Source organism: Canis aureus, chromosome 1 (genome assembly GCF_053574225.1).
Source record: "Canis aureus isolate CA01 chromosome 1, VMU_Caureus_v.1.0, whole genome shotgun sequence".
Lineage (NCBI taxonomy): Eukaryota > Metazoa > Chordata > Mammalia > Carnivora > Canidae > Canis > Canis aureus.
Genome location: NC_135611.1, coordinates 98,722,760 through 98,749,586, shown reverse-complemented (window position 1 = coordinate 98,749,586; position 26,827 = coordinate 98,722,760). Strand labels below are relative to the sequence as shown.

At 41.3% G+C, this 26,827-nt stretch overlaps 1 protein-coding gene across 2 annotated transcripts in view; it reads left to right on the top strand.

Moving 5' to 3' along the window:
• PTPDC1 (protein tyrosine phosphatase domain containing 1) overlaps positions 1–26,827 on the top strand; it is a 59,915-nt gene that overhangs the window by 11,834 nt on the left and 21,254 nt on the right. For both annotated transcript variants that reach the window (XM_077910910.1, XM_077910909.1), the window contains exon 2: positions 23,546–23,633. In XM_077910910.1, coding sequence (XP_077767036.1) covers positions 23,552–23,633 — 82 coding nt within the window. In that variant the 5' untranslated portion in view covers positions 23,546–23,551. The remainder of the gene's footprint in view (positions 1–23,545; positions 23,634–26,827) is intronic.

The following is a 26,827-nucleotide window of genomic DNA, read 5'->3' as shown; positions in this document are numbered from 1 at the left end:
ACTCCCTTCTGAGCAGGAATTCCCCATGCAGGGCTCAATCCCAGGATCATTATCTGAGCCGAAGGCAGACGCTTAACCAACTGAGCCACCCAGGTGCCTCAATCCTATCTTTTTTCATTCAGTCCATTAATATGAATTATATTGATTTACAGATGGTGAATCAGCCTTGCATTGTTAGAATGAACCCCATGTGATCATGATGTATTGCCCTTTTTATATAGTCAATTTGCTAATATTTACATCTAAATTCATGAAAGATGGGGATCCCTGGGTGGGTCAGTGGTTTAGCGCCTGCCTTCCGCCCAGGGCATGATCCTGGAGCCCCAGGATCGAGTCCTGCATCAGGCTCCCTGCATGGAGCCTGCTTCTCCCTCTGCCTGTGTCTCTGCCTCTCTCTCTGTGTCTCTCATGAATAAATTAATAAAATCTTAAATATAAATAAGTAAATTCATGAAAGATGTTGGTTTATTGGTTGTTTTTTAATAATCTATTTATCTAGTTTTGGGATAAAGTAATGCTGGCCTTACAAAATGAGTTGAAAAGTAATCTCCCTTCTGATTTCTGGAAGAAATTGTGAAAGTGGTATTTCTTCCTTAGGTGTTTGGTAAAATTCACCAGTAAAACCATCTGAACCTCGTGTTTTCATTCTTGGGGAACATTTTCTTCTAATTTAATGCCTTTTTTAGATATAGTGCTATTCATATTGTGTGTATTTTTTGGAGTGAGTTTTGTCTCCTTCAATAATTGGTCCATACATTTTATCTGAATTATCAAATTTATGTCCATAGAACGGTTTGTACTATTCACTTGCTAACTTTCTGATGTCTCTAGGATTTAGTAGTGATGGCTCCTATTTTATTTCTGATATTGATAATTTGTGTCTTCTCTTTTTTTTTTTCCTTAGTTCTTGGTTTGGTTTACCATTTATTCCCTTCTACTTGTTTTAGGCTTCATTTGTTTTTCTTTATCCCATTTTTGAAGTTGGAAGCTTAGATTATTGATTTTAGATCTTTTTTCTATGTCCATCTTAAAAGTAAAACAGCCAGTTGTTTTATAAGCAAAATGGCTATGTATGGGAATAGAAGATGAATTGCAATGTAGGATGTTTAGGTTACTACAAACGATGGGCACATTTAGAGAACAAAGGAGAGGAATGTACTTTTATGGAGGAAAGGGGGAGTTGGGAAAGTGTTCTAAGCAAAAGTCCATTGGAGGAAAGAGAGTACCCAGTAATGCAGCCTTTCATTGGCTGGGCCTTGACCCTCTCTCATTGGCTGGGCGGTGACCCACTCTCATTGGCGGGGCCATGAGCCTCATTGGGCTGTTAGCAGGTGAGGAGAAAATCTTCCTTCCCCCTGCAGGAGATAGAAAGTGAATTAGGTCCTGTGGGAATGCAGCCTACAGCTCCTCCTGTTGCAGCTGCAAAGGGCTACAAGAAGGGGTGGGCATGAGAACTTCCCTGTCTGACACCCCAACTCGATTTTATTTTATTTTATTTTTTAAGATTTTAAAATTTATCTATACGTGAGAGATACAGAGAGAGAAGCAGAGACATAGGCAGAGGAAGAAGCAGGATCCTTGGGGGGAGCCTCATGCAGGACTCGATCCCAGAACCCCAGGATCATGACCTAAGCCAAAGGCAGATGCTCAACCACTGAGCCACCCAGGCTTCCCCCAACTCCATTTTATTTTATTTTTTTAAAGATTTTATTTATTTATGAGAGACACAGAGAGAGGCAGAGACATAGACAGAGGGAGAGGCAGGCTCCATGCAGGGAGCAGGATGCGGGACTCGATCCCGGGACTCCAGGATCACGCCCTGGGCAGATGCTCAACCGCTGAGCCACCCAGGCGTCCCTCAACTCCATTTTAAATGAGGTTTCCTTTACTCATTTCCACATTGCCCCTTTTAATCAAGATCTTTCCCTGAAAGCATAGCTGGTCCCAAGTCAGGTTTTCTGTCTGTCTGTCTGTATGTATGTATGTATGTATTTATTATTTTCATTTATTTATGATAGTCACACACAGAGAGAGAGAGAGGCAGAGACATAGGCAGAGGGAGAAGCAGGCACCAAGCACCGGGAGCCCGACGTGGGATTTGATCCCGGGTCTCCAGGATCACGCCCTGGGCCAAAGGCAGGGGCCAAACCGCTGTGCAACCCAGGGATCCCAGGTTTTCTGTATTTAGTGGTTGTCCTGCCCTAGGTCAGAGGGAAAGTGCATAGCAGTTGGAAAGCACTTAAGGCCACAGTTGAGTAACACGGAAGGTGAGGAGGGAGAAACTCCCAGGTACTTTCCATCTGAAGTCTCTGTCTTTTCAAGGTTGTTAAGTGTTGGAAATCATCTTGAAGTATGAGTTAGAATCACCTTATTGTGCACATAATGTTTGCAAAAGTTTGACGGGTGATAAAATGCAAAATTTGGGGCACCTGCATGGTTCAGTTGGTGGAGCGTCCAACTCTTGATCTCAGAACCTGATCTTAGTTTGTGAGTTCAAGCCCACTGTTGGGCATGGAGTCTACTTTTTAAAAAATGCAAGACTTAAAAATAGTTATAAAAAACAGAAAAAGTTACATGACAATTTCAAGTTATATTATGGTCTTTGCAAGTTTTCCATGTGAGACGTCATGGTGCCATCAGCAAGTGTGACCAGCTCTGAGGACTGAGGATGGTGGGTACAGGGCAAGTGTGGTGACACCAGCCAGACAGTGCATATTTGTTGAAGCATCTGACAGGTAAAGCGGGTTCCCTGATCGCTGTGAATGTTGAGAGGAGTCTCCAGGTAGGACAATCTTTCTTAAGAATTTTAGCCACAGAAGAAATAATAGCCTGTCTACAGGGGAAGCTTTGGTCTAGTCTCAGAACATGCAGACCACGACTAAGATGGGGAAGCGGTATGAGATCCATTCGCCAAACCTGGAGTGAGAGTCTGGGAGCAGGGCGGTTATCCCTGGATCATGGTTTGAGCAGGTGGAATGAGCAATGTAGGCACTTTCTGTGGCCCTATTACCTTTCCCTCACCAGTATCAGTTCATGAACGTGATTGCTGTGTTAAGAGACCAAGGGTTTAAAGCATGTACATGATAAGTACTGGGAATCTTGGAACCTCTGGTGGGCAGATTGTTATTTGGTCCAAACCAGAGTTCTCCCTTTTATCAAACCAGAAACTATTAGATTTCCAACACTGTTTTTCCTTTTCTGAAGCCAATTTTTGTGGTTTCTGGTAAATTTTTCCAAATTAATATTTGGGAGAATGTCCCTTTGGACCATGATAGAAGTCCAGCTATTGGTTTCCTTGAGAGCAGCTTCCCCCCAGAAATACCCATGAAGTGGTTTCTTTAGGCCTCCAAGGAGTCAATCCAGAATGCCCAGGAACATTAGCAATAGCCTGAGCAGCCAGCAAAAATATGACATGTAATAAATTTTGGATATAGCCACTTAAAATTTTATCTCTATTGGAGGTAAACCTCACTATTTCCATAATAGTAAAAGTCATGGGCTAGTGGAAGATGTATCATCTCTTGGTATAAATGCTTGTTGGTTTACCCTTGGCTAGGGTATCAAGCTCGAGTCTGGGCATGTAATTCAGCCTGTTTGGCTGAAGTAGCCAAAGGTAAATGTGCTGCCTCAGTGACTTGAAAGGGAGTTCACGTAGCAGACCCAGCACAATACATACCAATTTCATTTTTTAAATAAGAACCATCAGTAAAACGTAAGAAATCTGCGTTTCATCTGCAGAGCAATTCCTGTAAATTGTCACAGGGTGTGGAAAGGTGATCTGTCAGCATCAAGCAATCACAAGGGGTCTTGTCAGGGATGGAGGGGAGAAGAGTGGCAGGATTAAGGCTATCGCAGTGAGGTAGAATTACACGAGGAGCAGTTAGCGGAGGATGTCAGGAGGTGAAGCAACTGGCTGAAAGTATGGAGCCTGAGGAGAACTCAGGAGGGCTCCTACTGCGTGGGGCACAGGGATGGCTAGAGGGGACCCCGTGACTGTTTCCACAGTGGCCTTAAGTAAGAGGGCAGTGACAGGAATGGCTGCGAGGCAAGGGGGGATATACCCGAGCCATAGTCAGGGCCCGGTTGTTGGCTGTAATGCCCTACGGGGCGAGGATGGTCCCCGTGTTTTGGGGGTGAGCGCTCTGAGGGCATTCCCTTTCCTCTCACATACAAAGAACAAGGGAGGGATCCCTGGGTGGCTCAGTAGTTTAGCACCTGCCTTTGGCCCAAGACATGATCCTGGAGTCCCGGGATCAAGTCCCACATCAGGCTCCCTGCACAGAGCCTGCTTCTCCATCTGCCTGTGTCTCTGCCTCTGTCTCTCTGTGTGTCTTTCATGAATAAATAAATAAAATCTTAAAAAAAAAAAACAAAGAACAAGGGAAGTTGATAATTAGGATGTCCAAACTGTCCAAAGTCTTTTCCTTAGAGTCCCAAAAGCTCTGTCATCCTCATGTTTCCAAATAATAGGGTCAGATGTGTTGATTTTCAGGAAAGCATGTAGAGGTTGAGCTGTAAGAGTTTGCAATCCAATTTCGACCATACTCAGTCCAAGAAAACCTCATCATTGGTGCTTAGTTGTAGGTTTAGGGACATTCTGGATGCCTTGAAGTCTATCTGGATCCAAGTCTAGTCCTGGTTCTGAGATCAGGGGCCCTAAGTTTCAAACCTCAGTTGGAGCAAACTACCATTTTTCTTTGAAGATTTTATGTTGCTCTAAGGGCAGAAGTTTTAACAGATGAGCAGTGCCTTCCTGTGAAGAGGTTTGAGAAGAGGAGCAGAGGAGCAGAAGAGCAAATCACCTACATATTGGAACAAAGTAAAGCCTGCAGAAAACCTTCTGTTGTCCTATCAGCTTTTCAGGTTTGTGAAAAGTAAGGACTCAGAAACCCTGCAGCATAACTGTCCAGATGGATTTCAGTTCTTCCCTAGTGAAAGCAAAAAGATTTTGTCTGTCCTTACTTACTGGAATGCTGAAGAATGCACTGCATAGATCAGTTACAGTGAAAAACTTGTCTTCAGTGGGGTTGGGTGACAGTATGGGTGGGGTCAGGAACAGCAGGGTGCTGAGGGGTAGCAGTGCTGTTTGTTGCTCAGGATCCTGGACCACCCTGCATGCTCAGCCACTGAGTGTTCTCACAGGTAATCTAGAAAGATCACAGAGACTAGTGCAGGAGATAACAAGGCTCCGAACCTTATCATCTTCTGTTATGGGACTTGATGCCTCGAAGGGCTGCTTTATCTACAGGGTATTACTTAGTTCTGGGGAGAGATTTAGAAAGATCTATCTGAATCTTGATGGGAGGTGCACTGTGGATTCCTCCAATATCCACTGGAGATTTTGCCCATAAGGGGGATGGCTGCTGATCTAATAGGAACGGATGAGTCATGTCTTTGGAATCAGCTCCGGTTAGCTCAGATGCAGAGCAAATAAAAGATATTGAAGGGGCACTTGATTTAACTTCTTATAAGTGGAGTTACCTGTAGGTATGCTTTCTGTCTGCCTTATTTAGTAATTTATTTCATCTTGCTTTTGCATTTTTGTAAAAAGTCAGTCATCTAGCAGATGTGGATAGATAGATTTTTGTTCCATTGCTCCATTTATCTGGCTTTAAGCTCCTACCTCATTGTTTTTATTACTTCAGTTAGAAATTAAGTAGTGTTAGATGGACAACTTTTTTCTTCTTTTTCAACAGTGTTTTGGCTACTGGGGATCCTTTGCAATTCATATGTTTCATAATTGGCTTTCAATTTCTACAAAACACCTCATGGGATTTTGGTTGAGATTGTGATGGTTGTGTTGGTCATTATGGGAAGAATCGGTATCTTAAGTAGTCTTCTGAACTATGAACACAGTAGATCTTGCCGCCAACCCCCCTTTTAGGTCCTCTTTAATTTTCTCAGTAGTGCTTTTTTTATTTTTATTTTTTTATTTTTTTTTTATTTATTTTATTTTTTTATTTTTTTTAAGTAGTGCTTTTTTTAAAAAAGAATTTATTTATTTATTTGACAGAGAGAAAGAATGAGAGTAGGTACAATCCGGGGGAGTGATAGAGGAACAGGGAGCACCAGACTCCCTGCTGAGCGGGGAGCCCTATGTGAGGCTTGATCCCAGGACCTGGAGATCATGGCCTGAGCCAAAGGCAGATGCTTCACCAACTAAGCCACCCAGACGCTCCTTAGAGTACTATATAGTTTTCAATATACAACCTTTTTATCTTTTTTATCAGATACATCCCTAAATATTTCATATTTTTCAGTACAATTGTAAATGTGTTTTTAATTTTAATTTAGTTATTTATTCTTATTATATAAGAATGTGATTAATTTTATATATTGGTATGTATACCATAGCCTTGCTAAATTGGCTTATTATCTCTCTTTTTTAAAATTTAATTTCAATTTGCCAATGTAGAGTATAACATCCAGTGTGCATCACATCACCTGCCCTCCTAATGCCCATCACCCAGTCATGGCATAGGTTTTTTGTGGATTGCATCAGATGTTCTGTTCTATGTATGATAATTTGTCATCCTTCAATAAACATAATTTTACTTTTTCCTTTCCAGTATGAAAGCCTTTCACTTATTTTTCTTGCATTATTGCTCTGACCTCCATACTGCGTTAAATAAAAGTGGCAAGCGTGGATGTGCTTGTCTTGGGAAATACATTGAGTTGAATGAAATCTCAACATATCAAGAATTTGTCTGCCCTCTCTGAAAGAGAGTGCAAGGCTGGTTCAATATTTGAAAATCATTTAGGGTAATCCACTATATCAACAGGTTAAAAAAACAAAAATTATGTATCTATATCAGTTGATGCAGAAAAAGCATCTGACACAACTAAACAGTGACTCATTATTAAAAACTCTCAAAATCAGGAGTAGAGGGAACTGACTCCACTTGAAAAAGAGCATCTTGGGACACCTGGGTGGCTCAGTGGTTGAGTACCTGTTTTTGGCTCAGGTTGTGATCCCGGATTCCTGGGATCGAATCCCAGGAATCCCTGCATGGAGCCTGCTTCTCCCTCTGCCTATGTCTCTGCCTCTCTCTCTGTGTTTCTCATGAATAAATAAATAAAATATTAAAAAGAAAAGAAAAAGCATCTCAAATGGTTTATAGAAATAAAACTATAATTCAAGCTTAGAGAAGTAAAATTGGATTTGTGTATCAATCTTAAGTCTTGCCAACTTACTGAACTCCTCAGTTCTGTAGTTTTTTAAGTCAATTCCTTAGAACTTTCTAAATACAACATCCTATCTGCAAATAGAAATAGTTTTACTCCCTCCTTTCTAATATGGAAGCCTTTTCTTTTTCTTGCACTGACTGGAGCCTCCATTACAGTGCTGAGTAGACATGATGGAGTACATATCCTTGTCTTACTCATGATTTTAGGAGAAAGCCCTCCATCTTTCTGTAAATCATGATGTTAGTTGTGGATTTTTCATAGATGCCCTTTATCAGGTTGAGGAAATTCCCTTCTTCTGCTAGTGTATTGAATGTTTTTACCTTGAGAGAACGTTGGATCTTGTCAAATGCTCTCTCTGTGTCTGTTGAGATGATCATGTGGTTTTTGTCTTTTATTACTGATATATTACATTGATTTTTGAATGTAAACCAACCTTGCATTCCTGAGATAAATTCCACTTGCTCAGGGTATATATATTTTTCTATATGTTGTTAGATTTAGTTTGTGAACATTGAGGATTTTTGCCTCCATATTTAAAAGAGATGTAGTCAATATTTCTTTTCCTGTGATATCTTTCTCATTTTAGTATCAATTTAATACTGTGCTCATAAAAGGAATTATGACATGTTCTTCTTCTATTTTTTGAAAGAATTTGAAAAAGGATTGATGTGAATTCTTCTTTTTTTTTTTTAATTTTTATTTATGATAGTCACAGAGAGAGAGAAAGAGGCAGAGACACAGGCAGAGGGAGAAGCAGGCTCCATGCACCGGGAGCCGATGTGGGATTCGATCCCGGGTCTCTAGGATCGCGCCCTGGGCTAAAGGCAGGCGCCAAACCGCTGCGCCACCCAGGGATCCCTGAATTCTTCTTTACATGTCTAGTAGAGGGACGCCTGGGTGGCTCACCGTTGAGCATCTGCCTTTGGCTTAGGGCATGATCCTGAAGTTCTGGGATCGAGTCCTACATCGGGCTCCTGCAGGGAGTCTGCATGCTTCTCCCTCTGCCTCTCTCTCTATGTCTCTCAGGAATGAATGAATGAATGAATGAATGAATAAATAAATAAATAAAATTTATTTTTTTAAAAAATAAATAAATGTTTGGTAGAACTCACTAGTAAAACCCCATCTTGGCTTGGCATTTCTTTGTGTGAAGTTTTTTGTTTTTTAAAATATTTTATTTATTTATTCATGAGAGACACACAGGCAGAGACACAGGCAGAGGGAGAAACAGGCTCCATGCAGAGAGTCTGATATGGGACTCCATCCCAGGACCCCGGGATCACGCCCTGGGCCAAAGTCAAATGCTCAACCACTGAGCCACCTGTCCCTGTGTGAAGTTTTTTAAATAATTTAATTTCTTTACTTGTAGATCTGTTCAGATTTTTCTATTTCTTCATGAAGGTATTCTTGGTAGTTTGTATCTTTCTAGTAATTTATTTCATCTTACTATAGTTGGATGTGTCTTTTGCAGATATTTTCTCCCAGACTCTGGCTTACCTTCTCATTCTCTTGCTATTGCCTTTTGCAAAGCATAATTTTATAATCAAATCCAGCTTATTAATTATTTCCTTCCTAGGTCATGTGTTTGGTGTTGTATCTAAAAAGGCATCACTAAAAAAAAAAAAAAAAAGGCATCACTACACTAGGGATCATCTAGGTTTTCTCCCGAGTTCTCTTCTAGGATATTTGTGGGTTTGCATTTTGCATTTTTTGGTGAGGTCTGCCATCCACTTGAGTTAATTTTTATGAAGAGTGTAAGGTTTGTGTCTAGATTTTTTTTTTTTTTGTAGTGGGTATCCAGTTGTCCCAACACCATTTGTTGAAGAGACTGTCTTTCCTCCATTCCTTGTGTCAACTTTGCTCCTTTGTCAAAGATCAGTTGACTGTATTTATGTCAGTTTATTTCAGGGCCTTCTGTTCTATGGATCTATATTTTTGTGCTTTGGCTAATTCCAAACTGTCTTGATTACTGTCACTTTATAGTAAGTTTTGAAGTTGGGTAGTGTTAGTCCTCCAGCTTTGTTCTCCCTAAGTATTGTGTTGGCTATTCTAAGTCTTTTGCCTCTCCATATAAACTTTAGAATCATTTTAATGATGTCTATAAAATAACTTATTGTTATTTTGGCCAGGACTGCATTGAATCTATATATTGAGAAGAATTGACATCTTGACAATAGTGAACCTTCCTATCCATGAATATAAATAGCTCTCCATGTATTTAGTTTTTCTTTGATTTTATCAGAGTTTTGTAGTTTTTCTTATGTAGATCTTATATATTTTTTGTTAGATGGATCATTTTAAAATCCATTCTGCTAGTCTTTTACTTGAGTGAGTGGGCATGTGATCCATTTACATTTAATATAATTACTGATAAATTAGAATTTATGCCTGCCATGTTTATATTTGTTTTTTTTATATGTCCTATGTCTTTTGCATTTCTTTATTCCTTGATTCTTGCCTTCTTTTATATTAGATTTTTTAAAAGATTTTATTTATTTGAGAGAGAATGTGTGGCGGGGGCTGAGAAAGAGCAGAGGGAGAGATGGAGGGAGAGGGAGAGAGAGGATCACAAGCAGATTCTGAGCTGAGCATGAATCTCATGACCCTGAGATCATGACCTGATCCAAAATTAAGTTGGATGCTTAACCTACTGGGCTACATAGGCACCCCATTTATAGTTATTTTTATAATACCTATTTCATGAACTTTTTATTACTCTTTGTGTGGATTCTGGTTACCCTTTAGTGTCCTTTATTTTGGCCTCAAGTATAGTATTTCTCATAAGGCAAGTCTGCTATCAACAAATTCTATTTTGTTTTGTTGCGGGGTTTTTTTTGGGGGGGGGGGATGGTTTGTTTTTAAATCTGGAGATGTTTTAATTTCTCCTTAATTTTTTTCAGGGAAAGTTTAGCTGGACATGAAATTCTTGGTTAACTATTTCTTTCAATACTTGGAAGATGGTTACCTTCCTCTCTCTTCCATCTTTCTGATGAGATGCAGCCATGTGTTCTATGGGGGGTATACTCTCTGCATGGCATATTCTGAGCTGCAACTTCCTCAACTCTAGCTTAGTGGCTTATTTCTACCTGCTTTCTTTCCTCCAAAAGCTTACTGAGGTAACTAGTCCACAGATAACCTCTTCTTGTTCCTTGCTCTGTCAGATTATTCTTTTTAAAATATCTTTTCACTGAAGTCTTAGAAGGAGAAAGCTAGTTTATAAGCCCTAATCCACCACCTAAACCAGACATTCTGTATATCTTGCTATAGAAGGTCTGATCTAAGCCTTTGAAGAGCCAGGAGCCACATACCTGCTTATGTTTTAAATCACCCAGGCTTGTCACCCAAGTATTTGAAATATGTTTCGCAGAATAGTTTTCTCATAGGGAAATAGTTCAGGAGTTGAAGAGATAGAAAATCACGTTATCTTCATAGTCTAGAAATAAATGGGAATAATCAAGAGAATCACAAGCTGCTTTACCTATTTTAAGCTTTTCATGTTGAACTACCTGAAATAGAGAAAAAAATTGAACAATATGTCATAGGGATATTTAAATGTGAACATAATTATATATCCAAAATATTTATGTACTTATGAAAAGGAATATTCAGTTAATAAACATCTGTTGGTTAATAATCCAAATTATGCTGTCCAAAATGGTGTGGTATTTGTTGCTTGACCAAAAAGTGGTCCTGTGGGGAGTCTTACTTCCTGCTGATAACAACCACATGTCAGTGACCTGATTCCAGGTGATCACTTGGTCCAAACTAAGATTTGGGGAGGAATATTAGTACCCAGGTCTCACCTAGGAATATGAAGCTTTTTCTAGGTCTGGTTGATGATATGGGGCTTCTTAATGCATTTCAGAATTTCATGAAGATTGAGGAACTGTAAAAGGAAGGTTTTATTATCTGACAGCTGAACAGAACCCAGGAGACACACTTTCACAGTAACCTCTATTAATATCAGCTGTTAGATAAATGTAATGGTTTACCTAATGCAGCAGTTCTCAAAGTATTGCTGGAAACCAGGTAGAAATGCAGATTCTCAGCCACACCCAGACCTACTGAGTGGAAATTCTGTGGGTAGGACCCAAAAGTCTGGGTTTTTAAGAAAACCCCTCTGATAGGTGTCAGATCGGTAACTGTTGATATCTTGATGAATTCGAAGTATCTATGGTGGTGACATTAATGTCAGGTGGGTTCAAACCTGTAAGAATGAACCTTGTGTGGCTGTAGGAAAAGGCTAGGGACAATGGAAACCTTGCTTGCAAAAAATCTGCTCCACCTATGGTTAACATTTTACCCATTTGCTTTATCATAATATGTTTTCTGAAGAATCTGAACCAAACAGCATATTTCTTTAAATGATGAAAAAGCAAGGATCCTGCTGTGGTGTTGTTTTTCCCTGATCTGTGATGAGTCTCCTGAGAGCCCAATGACCTTCCCTGAGGTGCATTTAAGGTGTGAGATCACAGAAGTGGGTGAAATTCATAGCAAACTGTAAGACATCCGTATATTCAAGGCAGCCCTTAGTCCTTTCCCTGAGGACTTAGCTTGCTGGAAAAGGCTGGAGGGGTCTCAAGAACAAATAAACATTTTTTTAAATGTTGCCTGCCTGCCCCCAGGGGTGATTTGAGGAGAAAAAGAATTTTATCCAGTTTCATCATTTTTTTTGAGGTGCAGATTCAGAAGTGAGGTTGTTTGTTTTACTTCATGTGGAATCATAAAGAGTGCTTTAATTCCTTAAGGACAAAATACTAGTGTGGTATCAGGAAGCTATGCTTTATAGCATTCGGGCCACTACATCTTCAGTCAGCCCTACGTGATAAGGGATGTAAGAAAATGTGTAGTTGGTATTAGGGAAGCCATCCTAAAGCAGATAAAATTTGGGTCAAGGATTGAAAATAAACACCCACCTCTCAAGGAATTAGAAGGAACACAGATCTGTCTGGTTGAAGACCTGCAAGAAGTTAGAGACATAAATGTGATCAGGAAAGCTAAGAGAAATGCCACCCCTTGTGTTTGTACGGTGGTACTGTTGTTTCCTTTCATGGCCTCACAATAACCTTGACATGAGGAAAGGCATGATTACGGTTTCCCCTTTACAGATGGAAAGGTTGAGGTTCAGCGAGACTAAATGGTGGTGGTGGTGGCAGCTACCTTTGACTGAGCAGTAATTCGTGTATTCATTCATTCAGTCTTTACTGAGGACCTGCTATGCACTGGGCCCTGTTCTATGCAGTAGTTGACAAAGCAGACAAAACTATATGCCTTCATGGAGCTGAGATTCTATTCTAGTAGGGGAAGACAGTAGGATAAATCAGTAAAGTATGTACCATGTTAGGTGTGTTTTCTTCAAACATCCTGAGGGGAACAATGAAACAGGGAAGGGGAGCTGGTTTAAACTGTGAACAGGGTGGCAAGATGGGTTTTGAAGAGAGGGGTAGCATGACTTGGCTGAAGTTAACAAGGTCACTCTGGCTGCTGTGTTAAGGACAGACTGAATTATTGATAAGGCATGGAATTAGGTCTGTTATATGGGCTTGTAGGTCATCTCGGCAATGACTGCAGGGCAGATGTGAGTCTACGAGATACTAGTAAATGTGCTTAAGATCACAGAGCTGTTAAGTGGCAACAACTCTGTCTAACATGTGTGTGGATTTTATGACTGTGCAGTCAGATCAGCTGTGTTTTTGTTTCTGTTCAGGGGGAGGTGGCCAGAATGTGTAAAGGAGCTTTGTTCTTGATACTTGTCTTTGGCACAGCAGTGAATTAAGATTTGGCTAAAGGATTAGCAAAATGTCTGCACAAAGCAAAACAATTTTGAAAATCTTGCTATGGATAGAGAGGTCTGAAGTTTTTCTGCAAGCTAAGGAATTATCAGGGTAGCAGAGTTAAAATGCATACAGTAACATTGAAGTTTCTTTTATCCAGTGTGAGGTCTTTGCTGTTGAGAGGCTGTATGTGTGGTGGTGAAGAGCACAAAAAGAGTAAAAGGTGGGGGATCCTTGGGTGGCTCAGCGGTTTAGCGCCTGCCTTTGGCCCAGGGCGTGATCCTGGAGTCCCATGTCGGGCTCCCGTCATGGAGCCTGTTTCTCCCTCTGCCTGTGTCTCTGCCTCTCTCTCTCTCTCTCTATCATAAATAAATAAATAAAATCTTAAAAAAAAAAAAAAGAGTAAAAGGTGTGAATTCAGATCCTAGCTCCACTATTTAATAGCCGTGATTTGACTTTTCTTTACGTTTGTTTTCTAATCTGTAATATGGGAATAATGTATGAAACTAAACACATTTTTGCCAGAAGATCCAGCAGTCATGCTCCTTGGTGTTTGCCCATAGGAGCTGAGAACCTATGCACACACAAACACCTACACATGAATGCATACAGCAGCTTCATTCATAACTGCCAGGCCTTAGAAGCAAGTCAGATGTCCTTCAGCAGGTGACTGGATAAATAAAATGTGGTTCATCTAGATAATAGAATATTATCCAGCACTCAGAAGAAATGGACTGCCAGGCGATGAAGACATGTAGAAATCTTAAATGCCTATCACGAAATGAAAGAAGCTAATCTGAAAAGGTGATGTACTGTTTGATTCCAATTATATGACATTCTGGGAAAGGCAAATCTGTGGAGACAGTGAAAGATCAGGAGTTGTTGGGGTAGGACAGAGAAGGGGATGGCTGAATGGAGCACAGAGGATTTTTAGAACAGTGAAAATTCTCTGTGTGATCCTATGATGGCACATATGTGTTCATCTATGTTTATCCAAATCCATAAGATGTCCACCATCAAGAGTGAGCCCTAAAGTAAACTGTGGGCTCTGGGTGATGACGATGAGTCCATGTGGACTCATCGGCTATAATAAATGTGCTATCAGACCAGAGTTTTGATAGGGAGGCTGTGCGTGTGGGATTGGAACAAGGTGTACAGAGGAACTCCTTGTACCTTCCATTTGGTTTTGCTATGAACCTAAAACTGCTCTAAAATACACAGTAATTTTTTTTTTATTGAAGTAATAGTAGTAATCCCCAAATGGTGGTGTGGTGAGGATTATGAGTTAAGACAAATAAGGGTCTTGGAACAATGACTGGCATGGACCAAGCTTATGTGTTTTATTTGTGAACATAAAAGTATATAACTTCTGTAAGTTCACTCCCATACTTGGAGATCCCTATTTTTGCCTGTACAAACTTAAATTTTTCAACCTCAAATTCTTCTACCATGATTGCCATGTAGGAAGTAATCCTGCTGACACATGTCTTTAATGTGGGCAGAGGGCCTCTTGCAGCAGGAGAGGTAGAGTGCAGGTTGACTCCTCACCAGAGGTCCCACCTCGGGTATCTTGAGGCATCCCTGATGGCCCTGATGCCAGTGGAGCACAAGTGCTCTGCAAGTCTGGGGAGGATTATGCTGCACTTCTGACCTCCCAGCATTTCTTCTTCTTCTTTTTTTTTTTAATATGATTTTATTTATTTATTTATTCATGAGAGACAGAGGCAGAAACACAGGCAGAGGGAGAAGCAGGCTTCCTGCAGGGGACCCCAATGTGGGACTCGATCCCAGGCCCCGGGGATCATGACCTGAGCCGAAGGCAGACGCTTAACCACGGAGCCACCCAGGCATCCCTTACCCCCTGCACTTTTAACACAGTCCCCACACATTCTCCCCTAAAGTACACCTGCAGGCTTTTTGTCGGGAAGATGGAAGAGAAAACGATGACCTCAGAACTTGAATCACCATAGAGCCCGTCTTTTGTGTGAAATGACCTTTATGAAGGAGAACATTCTTTATGTCAAACTCTTACTTTGTGACGACTCTTCTTAATGGTATGAGTGATCATCCATTGCTGTTCTGAGTTTTAAGTATTAGGTACTAATTAGTGAGCCTGTGATTAATCCTAAATGTTGAGTCATTTTGAAGAACTTCTTGGGATGAAAGCAAATTGTAGGATAGAGAGAGCAAAATATCTGTCATTAGCAGCAGGAAATGAAATTAAATAAGATGATTGTACAGTGAAATGACAGGATTGCTGTTCCAACCCTCTTTCTCCTGACTCTGCAACCAGGACTCATGAAATGAATTCAGTTGTGAATGAAGTTAATGTTTTATAAATCTTCTTGAGAAAGTCAGCCATTACTAACTGCCAGCAAGACTGTTTTACAGATAATGAAGGGAATACTTAATGAAGTCTCATACTCTGATACTGGTTTGCAAATTAAAATAACAGTACTATATTGGATAACTGTATGCCAGAAATTATGCTAGAAAAGCACAGACTCAAACAATCGTTCTTTATCCCCACAACAAGCTAAGAAAGATATAATAATTCTCATTTGCAGAAGAGAAAATTGAAGCTTAAAATGGTTTGTATAGCTGGCAATGAACAGAGTCAAAGTTTAAACACAGAACTTCTGGCTGTACGATATAGTTTAACCTCATCGGGCTGGATGTGACTGGGCAGCAGTTATATCCAGTGGGCTATATATGTCAGTGTCTTCAGGCAGAGTTCCCGTGACTTCCAGTTATTCAGAGAGATCCAGGGAGGGGATTCTGCTTCCAACCACAGTGAAATTACAGAGACCAGCGTTACCCTTCTGCCTTAGACAACTGGAAAACCAGACAAAGTATATAAAAATGGGTTTGGGACTGTAGAAAGCAGGCAGCTCGGGACGATAATCTCTGAGACAAGAGAAGAGACACGGTAGCCTGAGATGGCACTGGCTCCTTCCCTGGAAGCAGTTTCCAGCTGCCGCATGGGAGGAAGAACGTCCTCGGGGATGCACCAAGAGCCAGAGTGGCTAGAGTTTGTGATGACGGGAGCAGCACAGAGAGGGTGGTGGCCGCGTGCAGAGGGCCTGCCGGTCTCTGCTGGTCCCGGTGTTTACCTGAATACTGATTCATGCACACTACCCAAGGCTGGGGACAGACGCAGGAAGGAGTGGACAGTACAACTGCCAGGGCTCTCAAGGGCTGGAAGCGGATCGTGTGCCCACCAGCCAGAGAGGAAAGGCCTCGCGACGCCCAGAGGAGCAGGTGGAAGCCTCGGAGAGATGTCACTTAAACCATGAGACTGATCTAGCCTGGAATGAAGGCTGCCCTACAGCTGCCCTACTGGTTCCAAAGAATTAATCTAATGAGACAAGGAAGAGAAGTGAGTGGTTGAGGTCGTTGGGTAATTAATTGGGGTTTTCTGGAGGAAGCTGGAAGGTGAAGCCGACAGCAGGACCAGTGTTTGGGCAAAGAGGAGGCTGTTCACTTTGTCAGGCAGTGGAACTGGGGCTGCTAGACTTTGTAGATCAGAGCAGGTGATGAGCGGCTGCAAGGAGAAGGAAGAGGAGCCTGTGTGGATGGTTTTGATTATCTGTTTTAACTCTCAGACTGAAAGGTCTGGAAATACTCCGTTTCCCGTTTCCCAAACTGATGTTTATTACATATCTCGGATCTTTGAAGGTTTATAGTTTACTCTAAGCATATACAGTAATTCTCAGGTAATTAGACCATTCAAGAATACTTTCCTTTTTTCCACTGGTTTTTCTAGGTTAAAAGAATTACTTTTTCATAAAAAGCATGTATTCGTGTTGTTTGACATATATTTAAGCCACACGTAGATTATTAACAAATAGAGCTTTTATTTTACTTTTTTTAATTTTACTATTTTTAAGATGACTTTTATAGTCACATTTGGATACATATGATATTGTTTGAAGTTGGGTCATCTTTAATTTTGTAGATTAACTATATGTTTTAGCAATACTGTCAGCCTGCAACAAAGGGATAGCATTTATCTATTATCTATTATTAAATTGAGATTTACATGCTGCATTAGAGAAACTTTTCTTATTTTGGTAGGAAAGTTAAAGGAAAAATCTCACAGGTTGGACAACATGAAACAGTAGTACTGCTAGGCAAAATACACCAAGAACATATATATGATAAACTAATTCTTAAAAGTGTGATTTTTAAAATTACGTTCTTAAAAAAGATTTTATCTATTTATTTGGGAGAGAGAGCATGTCTGGCAGGTGGTCAGGGAGAGGAAGGGGGGAAGCAGACTTCCCGCTGAGCAGGGAGCCAGACATGGGGCTCAATCCCATGACCCCAGGATCATAACCTGAACTAAAGGCAGATGCTTCACCGACTGTGCCGTTTTAGGTTTTAAGCTTTAATTCCAGTAGTTAACACACAGTGTTATATTAGTTTCAGGTGTACAATATAGTGATTCAACACTTCATACATCACTCCGTGCTCATCACGACAGGTGCACTCCTTCCTCCCATTACCTGTCCTCCCCATCCCTCACCTACCTCCCCTCTCCTAACCATCAGTGTGTTCTCTGTAGGTAAGAGTGTGTTTTTTGGTTTCTCTCTCTCTCTTCCTGTGCTCTTTGTTTGGTTTTTTAATTTCCACACAAGATTTCATTCTTTTTTAATGGCTTAGTAATACTCCATTATGTGTGTGTGCACACACATGCCACATCTTTATCCATTCATCAGTCAATGGACGCTTGGGCTGCTTCCATATCTTGGCTATCGTAAATGCTATAGTGGATATAGGGGTGCATGTATCCCTTTGAATTCATGCTTTTAAGGGGAGGAAGCAAACACCCAGTAGTATGATTAATGGATCATAGGTTCTATTTTTAACTTTTTGAGGAAACTCTATACTGTTTTCCAGAGCAACTGCACTAGTTTGCGTTTTTGCGTTTCTACCAGTAGTGCACAAGGGATTCTTTTTTTTCTCTACATCCTTGCCAACACTGGTTTCTTGTCTTTTTTTATTTTAGCCATTCGGACAGGTGTGAGGTCATATCTTATTGTGGTTTTGATTTATATTTCCCTGATGATGAGTGCTGTTGAGCATCTTTTTATGTGTCTGTCGTGTCTGTGTCTGTTGTGCCATTTGTCTGGATGTCTTCTTTGAAAAAAATGTCTATTCATGACTTCTGCCCATTTTATAACTGGATTATTTGTTTTCTGAGTATTGAATTTTATAAGTTCCTTATATATTTTTATACTAACCCTTTATCAGGTATGTCATTTGCAAATATCTTCTCTCGTTCAGTACAGACTGTCTTTTAGTTTTGTTGATTGTTTCCTTATTTTGATGTGGTCCCGTTGGTTTATTTTTGCTATTATTTCCTTTGCCTCAGGAGACATATCTAGAAAAATGTTGCCACAGCTGATGTCAGAAACATTATTGCCTGTGCTCCCTTCTAGGACTTTATGGCTTCAGGTCTCACATTTAGGTCCTTGATCCATTTTGCATTTATTTTTGTCTATGGTGTAAGAAAGTGATCCAGTTTGATTCTTTTGCATGTAGCTGTCCCACTTCCCCAACACCATTTTTTTTTAATTTTTAATTTTATTTTATTTATGATAGGCACACAGTGAGAGAGAGAGAGGCAGAGACATAGGCAGAGGGAGAAGCAGGCTCCATGCACCGGGAGCCCGACGTGGGATTCGATCCCGGGTCTCCAGGATCGCGCCCTGGGCCAAAGGCAGGCGCTAAACCGCTGCGCCACCCAGGGATCCCCCCAACACCATTTATTGAAGAGAATATATCTTTCCCATTGGGTATTCTAACCTGCTTTGTTGAAGATTAATTGACCACATAATTGTGGGGTTTTTTTCATGGGCTTTCTATTCTGTTCCATTGATCTGTGTGTCTGTTTTTATGTCAGCACTGTATTGTTTTGATTACTACAGCTTTGTAATATAACTTGAAGTCTGGAATTGTGATACTACTAGTTTTGTTTTTTCTTTTTCAAGATTGCTTTGGCTATTTGGGGTCTTCCATGGTTCCATAATAATTTTAGGATTGTTCTAGTTTCATGAAAAATGCTGTTGGCATTTTGTTAGGGATTGCATTAAATCTGGAGATGGCTCTGAGTAGTATAGACATTTTAACAATATTTGTTCTGCCAAGTCATGAGCATTAAATGTCTTCCATTTTTTGTGTTGTCTTCAGTTCTTTTCACCAGTGTTTTGTAGTTTTCAGAGTACAAATCTTTCACATCCTTGGTTATGTTTATTCTTAGGGGTTTTATTACTTTTGGTACATTTACAAATGAAACTGTTTTCTTAATTTATCTTTCTACCACTTCATTATTGTTGTATAAAAACACGACAGCTGTCTGTGCATTGATTTTTATATCCTGCAACTTTTTTTTTCTTTTTTTTTAATTTATTTTTTATTGGTGTTTAATTTACTAACATACAGAATAACCCCCAGTGCCCGTCACCCATTCACTCCCACCCCCTGCCCTCCTCCCCTTCTACCACCCCTAGTTCGTTTCCCAGAGTTAGCAGTCTTTACGTTCTGTCTCCCTTTCTGATATTTCCCACACATTTCTTCTCCCTTCCCTTATATTTCCTTTCACTATTATTTATATTCCCCAAATGAATGAGAACATATAATGTTTGTCCTTCCCCGACTGACTTACTTCACTCAGCATAATACCCTCCAGTTCCATCCACGTTGAAGCAAATGGTGGGTATTTGTCATTTCTAATGGCTGAGTAATATTCCATTGTATACATAAACCACATCTTCTTTATCCATTCGTCTTTCGTTGGACACCGAGGCTCCTTCCACAGTTTGGCTATCGTGGCCATTGCTGCTATAAACATCGGGGTGCAGGTGTCCCGGCGTTTCATTGCATTTGTATCTTTGGGGTAAATCCCCAACAGTGCAATTGCTGGGTCGTAGGGCAGGTATATTTTTAACTGTTTGAGGAACCTCCACACAGTTTTCCAGAGTGGCTGCACCAGTTCACATTCCCACCAACAGTGTATGAGGGTTCCCTTTTCTCCGCATCCTCTCCAACATTTTATATCCTGCAACTTTGCTGAAGTTAATCAGTTTTAGTAGTTTTTTGGTGGAGTCTATCAGATTTTCTACTACAGTATCACATCATCTGCCAATAGAATTTTACTTCTTTCTTACTAATCTGGATGCCTTTTATTTCTTTTTGTTGTCTGATTGGTGTGGGTAGGACTTCCAGTACTATGTTGAATAAAAGTGGTGAGAGTAGACATCCTTGTCTTCTAAACTTAATCCAGCCTCTTCCCTTAGGGGAAGAGCTCTCAGTTTTTCCCCATTGAGGATGATTAGCTGTGGGTTTTTCATATATGGCCTTTATTATGTTGAAGCATGTTCCTTTTAACCCTACTTCCTTAAGGGTTTTTATCATGAATGGTTGTTGTGCTTTGTAAGTGCTTTTTTCTACATCTATTGAAATGACCATGTGGTTCTTATCCTTTCTCTTATTGATGTGATGTATCACATTGATTCATTTATGAATGTTGAACTACTCTTGCATCCCAAGAATAAATCCCACTTGACTGTGATGAATGATTTTTTAAATATATTGTTAGATTTGGTTTGCTAGTATTTTGTTGAGGATTTTTGCATCCGTGTTAATCAGAGATATTGGCCTGTAGTTCCCCATTTTAGTGGTGTCTTGATCTGGTTTTGGTATCGGGGTAATGCTGACCTCGTAGAATGAATTTGGAAGTTTTCCTTTCTCTTCTATTTTTTGGAATGGTTTGAGAAGAATAGGGATTAACTCTTCTTTAAATGTTTGGTAGAATTTGCCTGTGAAGTCATCAGGTCCTGGGCTTTTGCTTATGGGAATTTGTTGATTACTGATTCAGTTTCATTGCTGGTAATCAGTCTGTTCAAATTTTCTATTTCTTCCTGCTTCAATTTTGGTAGTTTATATGTTTCTAGGAATTTGTCTGCTTCTTCTAGGTTATCCAATTTCTTGGCATATAATTTTTCATAGTAGTCTCTTAAATTGTTTGTATTCCTGTGTTTTTGGTTGTTATTTCTCCTCCTTGATTAGTGATTTTATTTGAGTCCCTCTCTGTTTTTTTTTTTTTTTTTTTTTTTTGATGAGTCTGGCTAGAGGTTTATCAATTTTGTTGATCTTTTCAGAGAATCACCTCCTGGTTTCATTGATCTGTTCTATTGGTTTCTTTAGTTTCTATATCATTTATTTCCTGCTTGAATATTTTTTTAAAGATTTACTTATTTGAGAGAGTGTGTGTGTGCATGTGTGCTAGTGGGGGGAGGGGCAGAGAGAGGGGAAGAGAATCCTCAAGCGGACTCTACACTGAACACGGAGCCCAACTTGGGGCTCAATCCCAGGACCCCGAGATCATGACCCAAGTCAAAATCAAGAGGTGGATGACCAGCTGACTGAACCATCCAGGAGCCCCATTTCTGCTCTATTCTTGATGATTTCAGCTGCCTTCTACTGGTTTGGGCTTTGCTTGTTCTTTTTCTAGCTCATTCAGGTTATTATTTTTTTTAAGATTTTATTTATTTATTCATGAAAGACACAGAGAGAGGCAGAGACAGAAGCAGGCTCCATGCAGGGAGCCTGATATGGGACTCAATCCCAGGACTCCAAGATCACACCCTGGGCCAAAGGTAGGCGCAACCGCTGAGCCACCCAGGGATTCCCCACAGTCAGGTTATTTTATTAGAGATGTTTCCTGCTTCTTGAGAGAGGTCAGTTATTGCTGTAAACTTCCTCTTAGAACCACTTTGGCTGCATCCCAAAGATTCTGGACCCTTGTGTTTGAATTTTTTTTTAATTTTTAATTTTTATTTAAATTCAATTAATTAACATATAGTATATTATTAGTTTCAGAGGTACAGTTCAGTGATTCATCAGTTGCATATAACCCCCTCATTATATCACGTGCCCTCCTTAATGCCATCACCTAGTTACCCCGTCCTCCACCTCCCCTCCAGCAATCCTCAGTGTGAGAGGGTTCCCCTTTCTCCACATCCTCACCAACATCTGTTGTTTCCTGACTGTTGAGTTTACCCATTCTCACAGGTGTGAGATGGTATCTCATTATGATTTTGATTTGTATTCCCTGATGACAAGTGATACAGAGCATTTTCTCATGTGCTTCTTGACCATATGTAGGTTGTTTTTGGAGAAATGTCTGTTCATGTCTTCTCATTTCATGACTGGATTTTTTTTTGTTTTGGGGGTGTTAAGCTTGATACATTCTTTATAGATTTTGGATACTAGCCCTTTATCTGATAAGACATTTGCAAATATCTTCAACCATTCTATAGGTTGTCTTTTAGTTTTGTTGACTATTTCCTTTGCTGTACAAAAGCTTTATATCTTGATGAAGTCCCAATAGTTCATTTTTGCTTTTGTTTCCCTTGTGTTGGAGATGTATCTTGCAAATTTGCTACAGCTGATGTCCAAGAAGGTGCTGCCTGTGTTTGATGGATTTTGATGGATTTCTGTTTCATATTCAGATCTTTCATCTATTTTGAGTCTATTTTTTTTAAAGATTTATTTATTTATGATAGACATAGAGAGAGGCAGAGACCCAGGAGGAGGGAGAAGCAGGCTCCATGCTGGGAGCCCGACACGGGACTCGATCCCAGGACCCCAGGGTCGCGCCCTGGGCCAAAGGCAGGCGCTAAACCGCTGAGCCACCCAGGGATCCCTTGAGTCTATTTTTGTGTATAGTGTAAGAAAATGGTCCAGTTTCATTCTTCTGTGTGTGGCTTGGACCCTTGTGTTTTCATTTTAATTTGTCTCCATTTCTTATTTCTTTGATTTCTTGGCTCACCCATTGGTGTATGATTTTTTTTAATGAAGAATTGATATTCTTAATATAGAAAAACATCTTGTAAGTCCATAAGAAAGGGGCAAATGTCCCAGTAGGGAACAGGGCTAATAAGCTCTGAAGCAGGCAGTTTAAAATTCATTTTTTCATTTAAGTATAGTTATATTTATTTCAGGTATATAACATAGTGATTCTATATTTATACATTACAAAATAATCACTATAATAAATCTAGGTACCGTCTGTCACCATACAAAGTTATTACAATATTATTAAAGTTTTCAGGTTTTCCCCATTGAGTCTCATGTTAGCAGTGGGTTTGTGTCTATAATGTCCATATCTCGTAGCATGGCACTGTCCAGTGGAATATAGTGTGAGCCTTGTAGTCAATTTTAGATTTTCTAACAGCAACATTAAGGATAAAAAGAATCAGAGAAAATTAATTTTGATAATATATTTTATTTAACCCAGTATATCAAAAATATTTCAATGTAGAATTAAGGTAAAAAAATTGTAGTGAACTATTTTAGTCTATTTTGTGCTAGACACAAAATCTTGTATTTGACATTTGACACCTACAGCACATCTCGAGTCTGTACTAGTCACATTTCAGGTGCTGGGGAGACATTTAGCTAATGGCTATTATAGGCAGCAGGAGTCTGGCACTTGATAGGTGATTCATAAATGAACATGCCATAGGTAAATTCGCAAAAACTAATCCTTTTTTTTTTCCCTTTTCCCTCAACAGACTACCATGCCTGCGGGCATCTTGCCCGAAAATGAAGAACCATGTTCCACTTTGGTGAATAACGGTGCATATGCTGCAAACATGAAGGGTAAGAGTGCTTTGATATATTTGTTGCCTCTTTGTACAAAGTGGCCTTAATAAAACAGTATGAGCAGACATGACACACAGCTCGAGGCATCATACTGGGATCCTGAGTGCAGCTGCTGCTTATGGCTTTTGTTTATTTCTGCCTCACTGTTTTGACCTATTAAAATTCATTTTCAAAATCCTGAATAACAGGTCTTTTGAGAAGACATGTTGAAAACAACGTTTATCTCCTGTGTTATCCTCTCAGACTGAAATTATCTGCTCCTCTCATCAAACGCCTCCTTGTGAGTCAAGCTTTCCTTTCTTTCTTCTCTCCTTCCTCCAAGTGTCACTTAGAGGCACGTTGAGGAGCACGGAGCCCCAGGTCCCCCAGTCTTTCTCTCCTCTGTGCCATCCCTCAGTTTGGATCTTTTCCACGGCAGCCCTGGAAAGGAAGGGCGCCATGACTGCACCTCTCGCTGCCACACCGGCCCTCAGGCTGTCCCACCGTCGCAGGTGCTAAGCCAGGGGCACACCCCGACTTCCTGCCACATTGGCACCACCAGTGGGGCCACCACCACCAGCACTGAGCCAGATGTTGAGTCATTTTTCTTGGCAGTGCCCTTTGCGTGATTTTCTTGTGGCCTGCTGTCGGTTCGCATTGTTCACAGTAGTGCTCCTGCTCAGGGAGCTCTGAAGGACTGTCCCCTAGGGTGGATCAGGTGATGTAAGGAGGAGTAAAGGAGGAAGGGTGCCTCCAGGTACTGGACTTCTTTGTCCGCTGGGAGCATCTGGCTCTCCGTGATTGTAGCAATCCAACCAGCCACCAGGGGGAGCCGTCTCTCTCCAGGAAACTAAGAGTGTCCTTCCTGAGACCCGGCAATTGGAAGTCCTCCCAACCATCCTTCATGAGTCGGTGCGGGCAGCGCTCCACCATCCCTGTGCACCTGCTTCCTGGCCCAGTGGTCTTTTCCTCTTTTCCCTGTCCCTGCCCTGGAGTCACCCAGGGAGCTCTGGTCCCTTTCAGTGGAGAATCATGTCCAGGAACCATGATGTGCTCACTACTGCAAGGGCAGAGCTAGGATGAATGTGTTAATAAGTGTGCACAGTGAGAATCCACAGAAAACTTGTGACTCCCCAAGGACTTGAACCCTGCCAGCTGCCTGTTGACCGGGAGCCTTATCCATAACCATTGATTGACACAGCTTTCGTGTGTTACATACTGTAATTGTACAATAAAGCAACGTAGAGAAAACACATTCACCATACTGTGCTGTATTTACCAAAGGCACATGCAGTTCACATGCATGCCATTCAGGGGTCACCTGCCGGCGCCTCCTTGTGTTGGGCCCAACTTCTGCTACGTGACCCTCCCCCTGAGGCCTGCCTCATGGCTGTGTTTGATTATGTATACACTTTTAATTAACTGAGGTAACTGTACCATCACACGCAACTGCCAGTTGCAAACAGAAAGACCCTTGAGGCAGTTTCCACCACTGGTAACGTCTTGCAGATGCAGCGTGATATCGCAGCCAGGATGTTGACGTAGTTACAGTCACCATACAGGACAGCACCGGGGCGCCTGGACGTTCGGTCGGTTGGGTGTCTGCCTCTTGGTCTCGGCTCAGGTCGTGATCTCAGGGTTGTGCTCCACACTGGGTGTGGAGCCTGCTTGAGATTCCCTCTCCTGCTCTCTCTCCCTTACCCCATGCTCAGGCGTGCTCACTTTCTCTCTTTAAAAAAAAGGATACGGGACCACGCTGTCACTACAGGGATCCTCTTGTTGCCCTTCTGTATCCAGACCCACTTCCACCCATGATCTGGCCCCTCACAAGAACTGATCTGTCCCCATTTCCCCATAAATGAAGTCATACAGCACAGGACCTTTAAACATGGCTCTTCTTACCTGGCCTTGTTCCCTTGGTTTGTGTGTCTCTCCGGTGTGCTTGTTAATGCTGAATGGCACTCACCAGCAGGGCTGTGCCATGGGGTCGACCCATCCACTTCTGAAGGGTGGCCTGGTTGTTGCAGTCCGGGGCAATCTTGGACAGAGCTGCTAGAAACGCACACATGCGGGTTGACACGTGAGCAGGAGTTTCTGTCACTCTGGGAGAATTGGTCAGGAGGGCGACCCCTGGGTCGTGCATGCTGCAGGGGCATGTTTAGTTTTCTCTGAAACTGCCAAGGGATTATCCAAAATGTATGTGTCATTTTACGTCTCCCAGCAGTGGATAAGTGGTCAGGTCCCCCTGCAGCCTCATGGGGTGAGGGGCTGTCACTGTTACCTTCCCGTCCCTGCAGGTGTGTGGTGGTGTCTCATCCTGGTTGCTGGCCTCACTCACTAGGCCCAGGAGGTTCTGGGAGATTCCCTGGGATTTTCTGTATAAATAATCACATCTGCAGATAAGGGGCATTTTCTTTCTTTTCTTTACAGTCTCTGTGCCATTCTCTCCTTTCCTCATTGTGGCGGGCTGATACTTCAGAGCAGAGAGGGCATTAGGAGGGCAGACAGCCTTGCCTTCCCGCTGACCCTGGAGAAGATTTTGCGGGCGCTCTGGAGCAAGGGTAACCCAGTGCCCTCCACTGTGAAATTACTCAGATCTTTTGTCACGGATGTTGTTGGAATTTGTCGTGTGCTTTTTCTGTGTCCATTGATAGAATCATGTCTTCTCTAGCTCATTGATGCGGTGGATTATATTGGTTTTTGATGTCTAACTGTCCTTCCCATACCTGCAATACATCCCATTTGGCAGTGCCGTACAGTCATTCATGCATCGCTCGGCTTGGTTTGCTGACACTTTGTTCAAGATTTTGTCTTAAGTTCTGGGGAGACACTGGACTGTCATTCCCTTTTTTTGTACTATCCCTGTCTGCTTAGGTAAAAGAGTAATCCTAGCTTCATAAAAGGGGTTGGAAATGTTCCTTCCTCATCTGTTTTCTGGAAGATATTTTGAAAACCAGTTTTAATTCTTCTTTAAACATTTGGTAGCATTTTCCAGTGTCTTAGCAGGAGGCTTCGGCCCCCGGAGGCTGCAGATTTTGGGCTCATCATAGCTTATTTTCAAGTCACACCTGTGACCTTTCTGCCCCTCAAGGTGCTGAGGTGCCCAGACAGGTTAGAATAAATGCACACAAGAATCTTAAAATCAGGACTTCTGTGCTGGTCCTGGAACTAGCGATCAGGGTCCCACACTGGGAAGGTAGACTGCCAAGCTG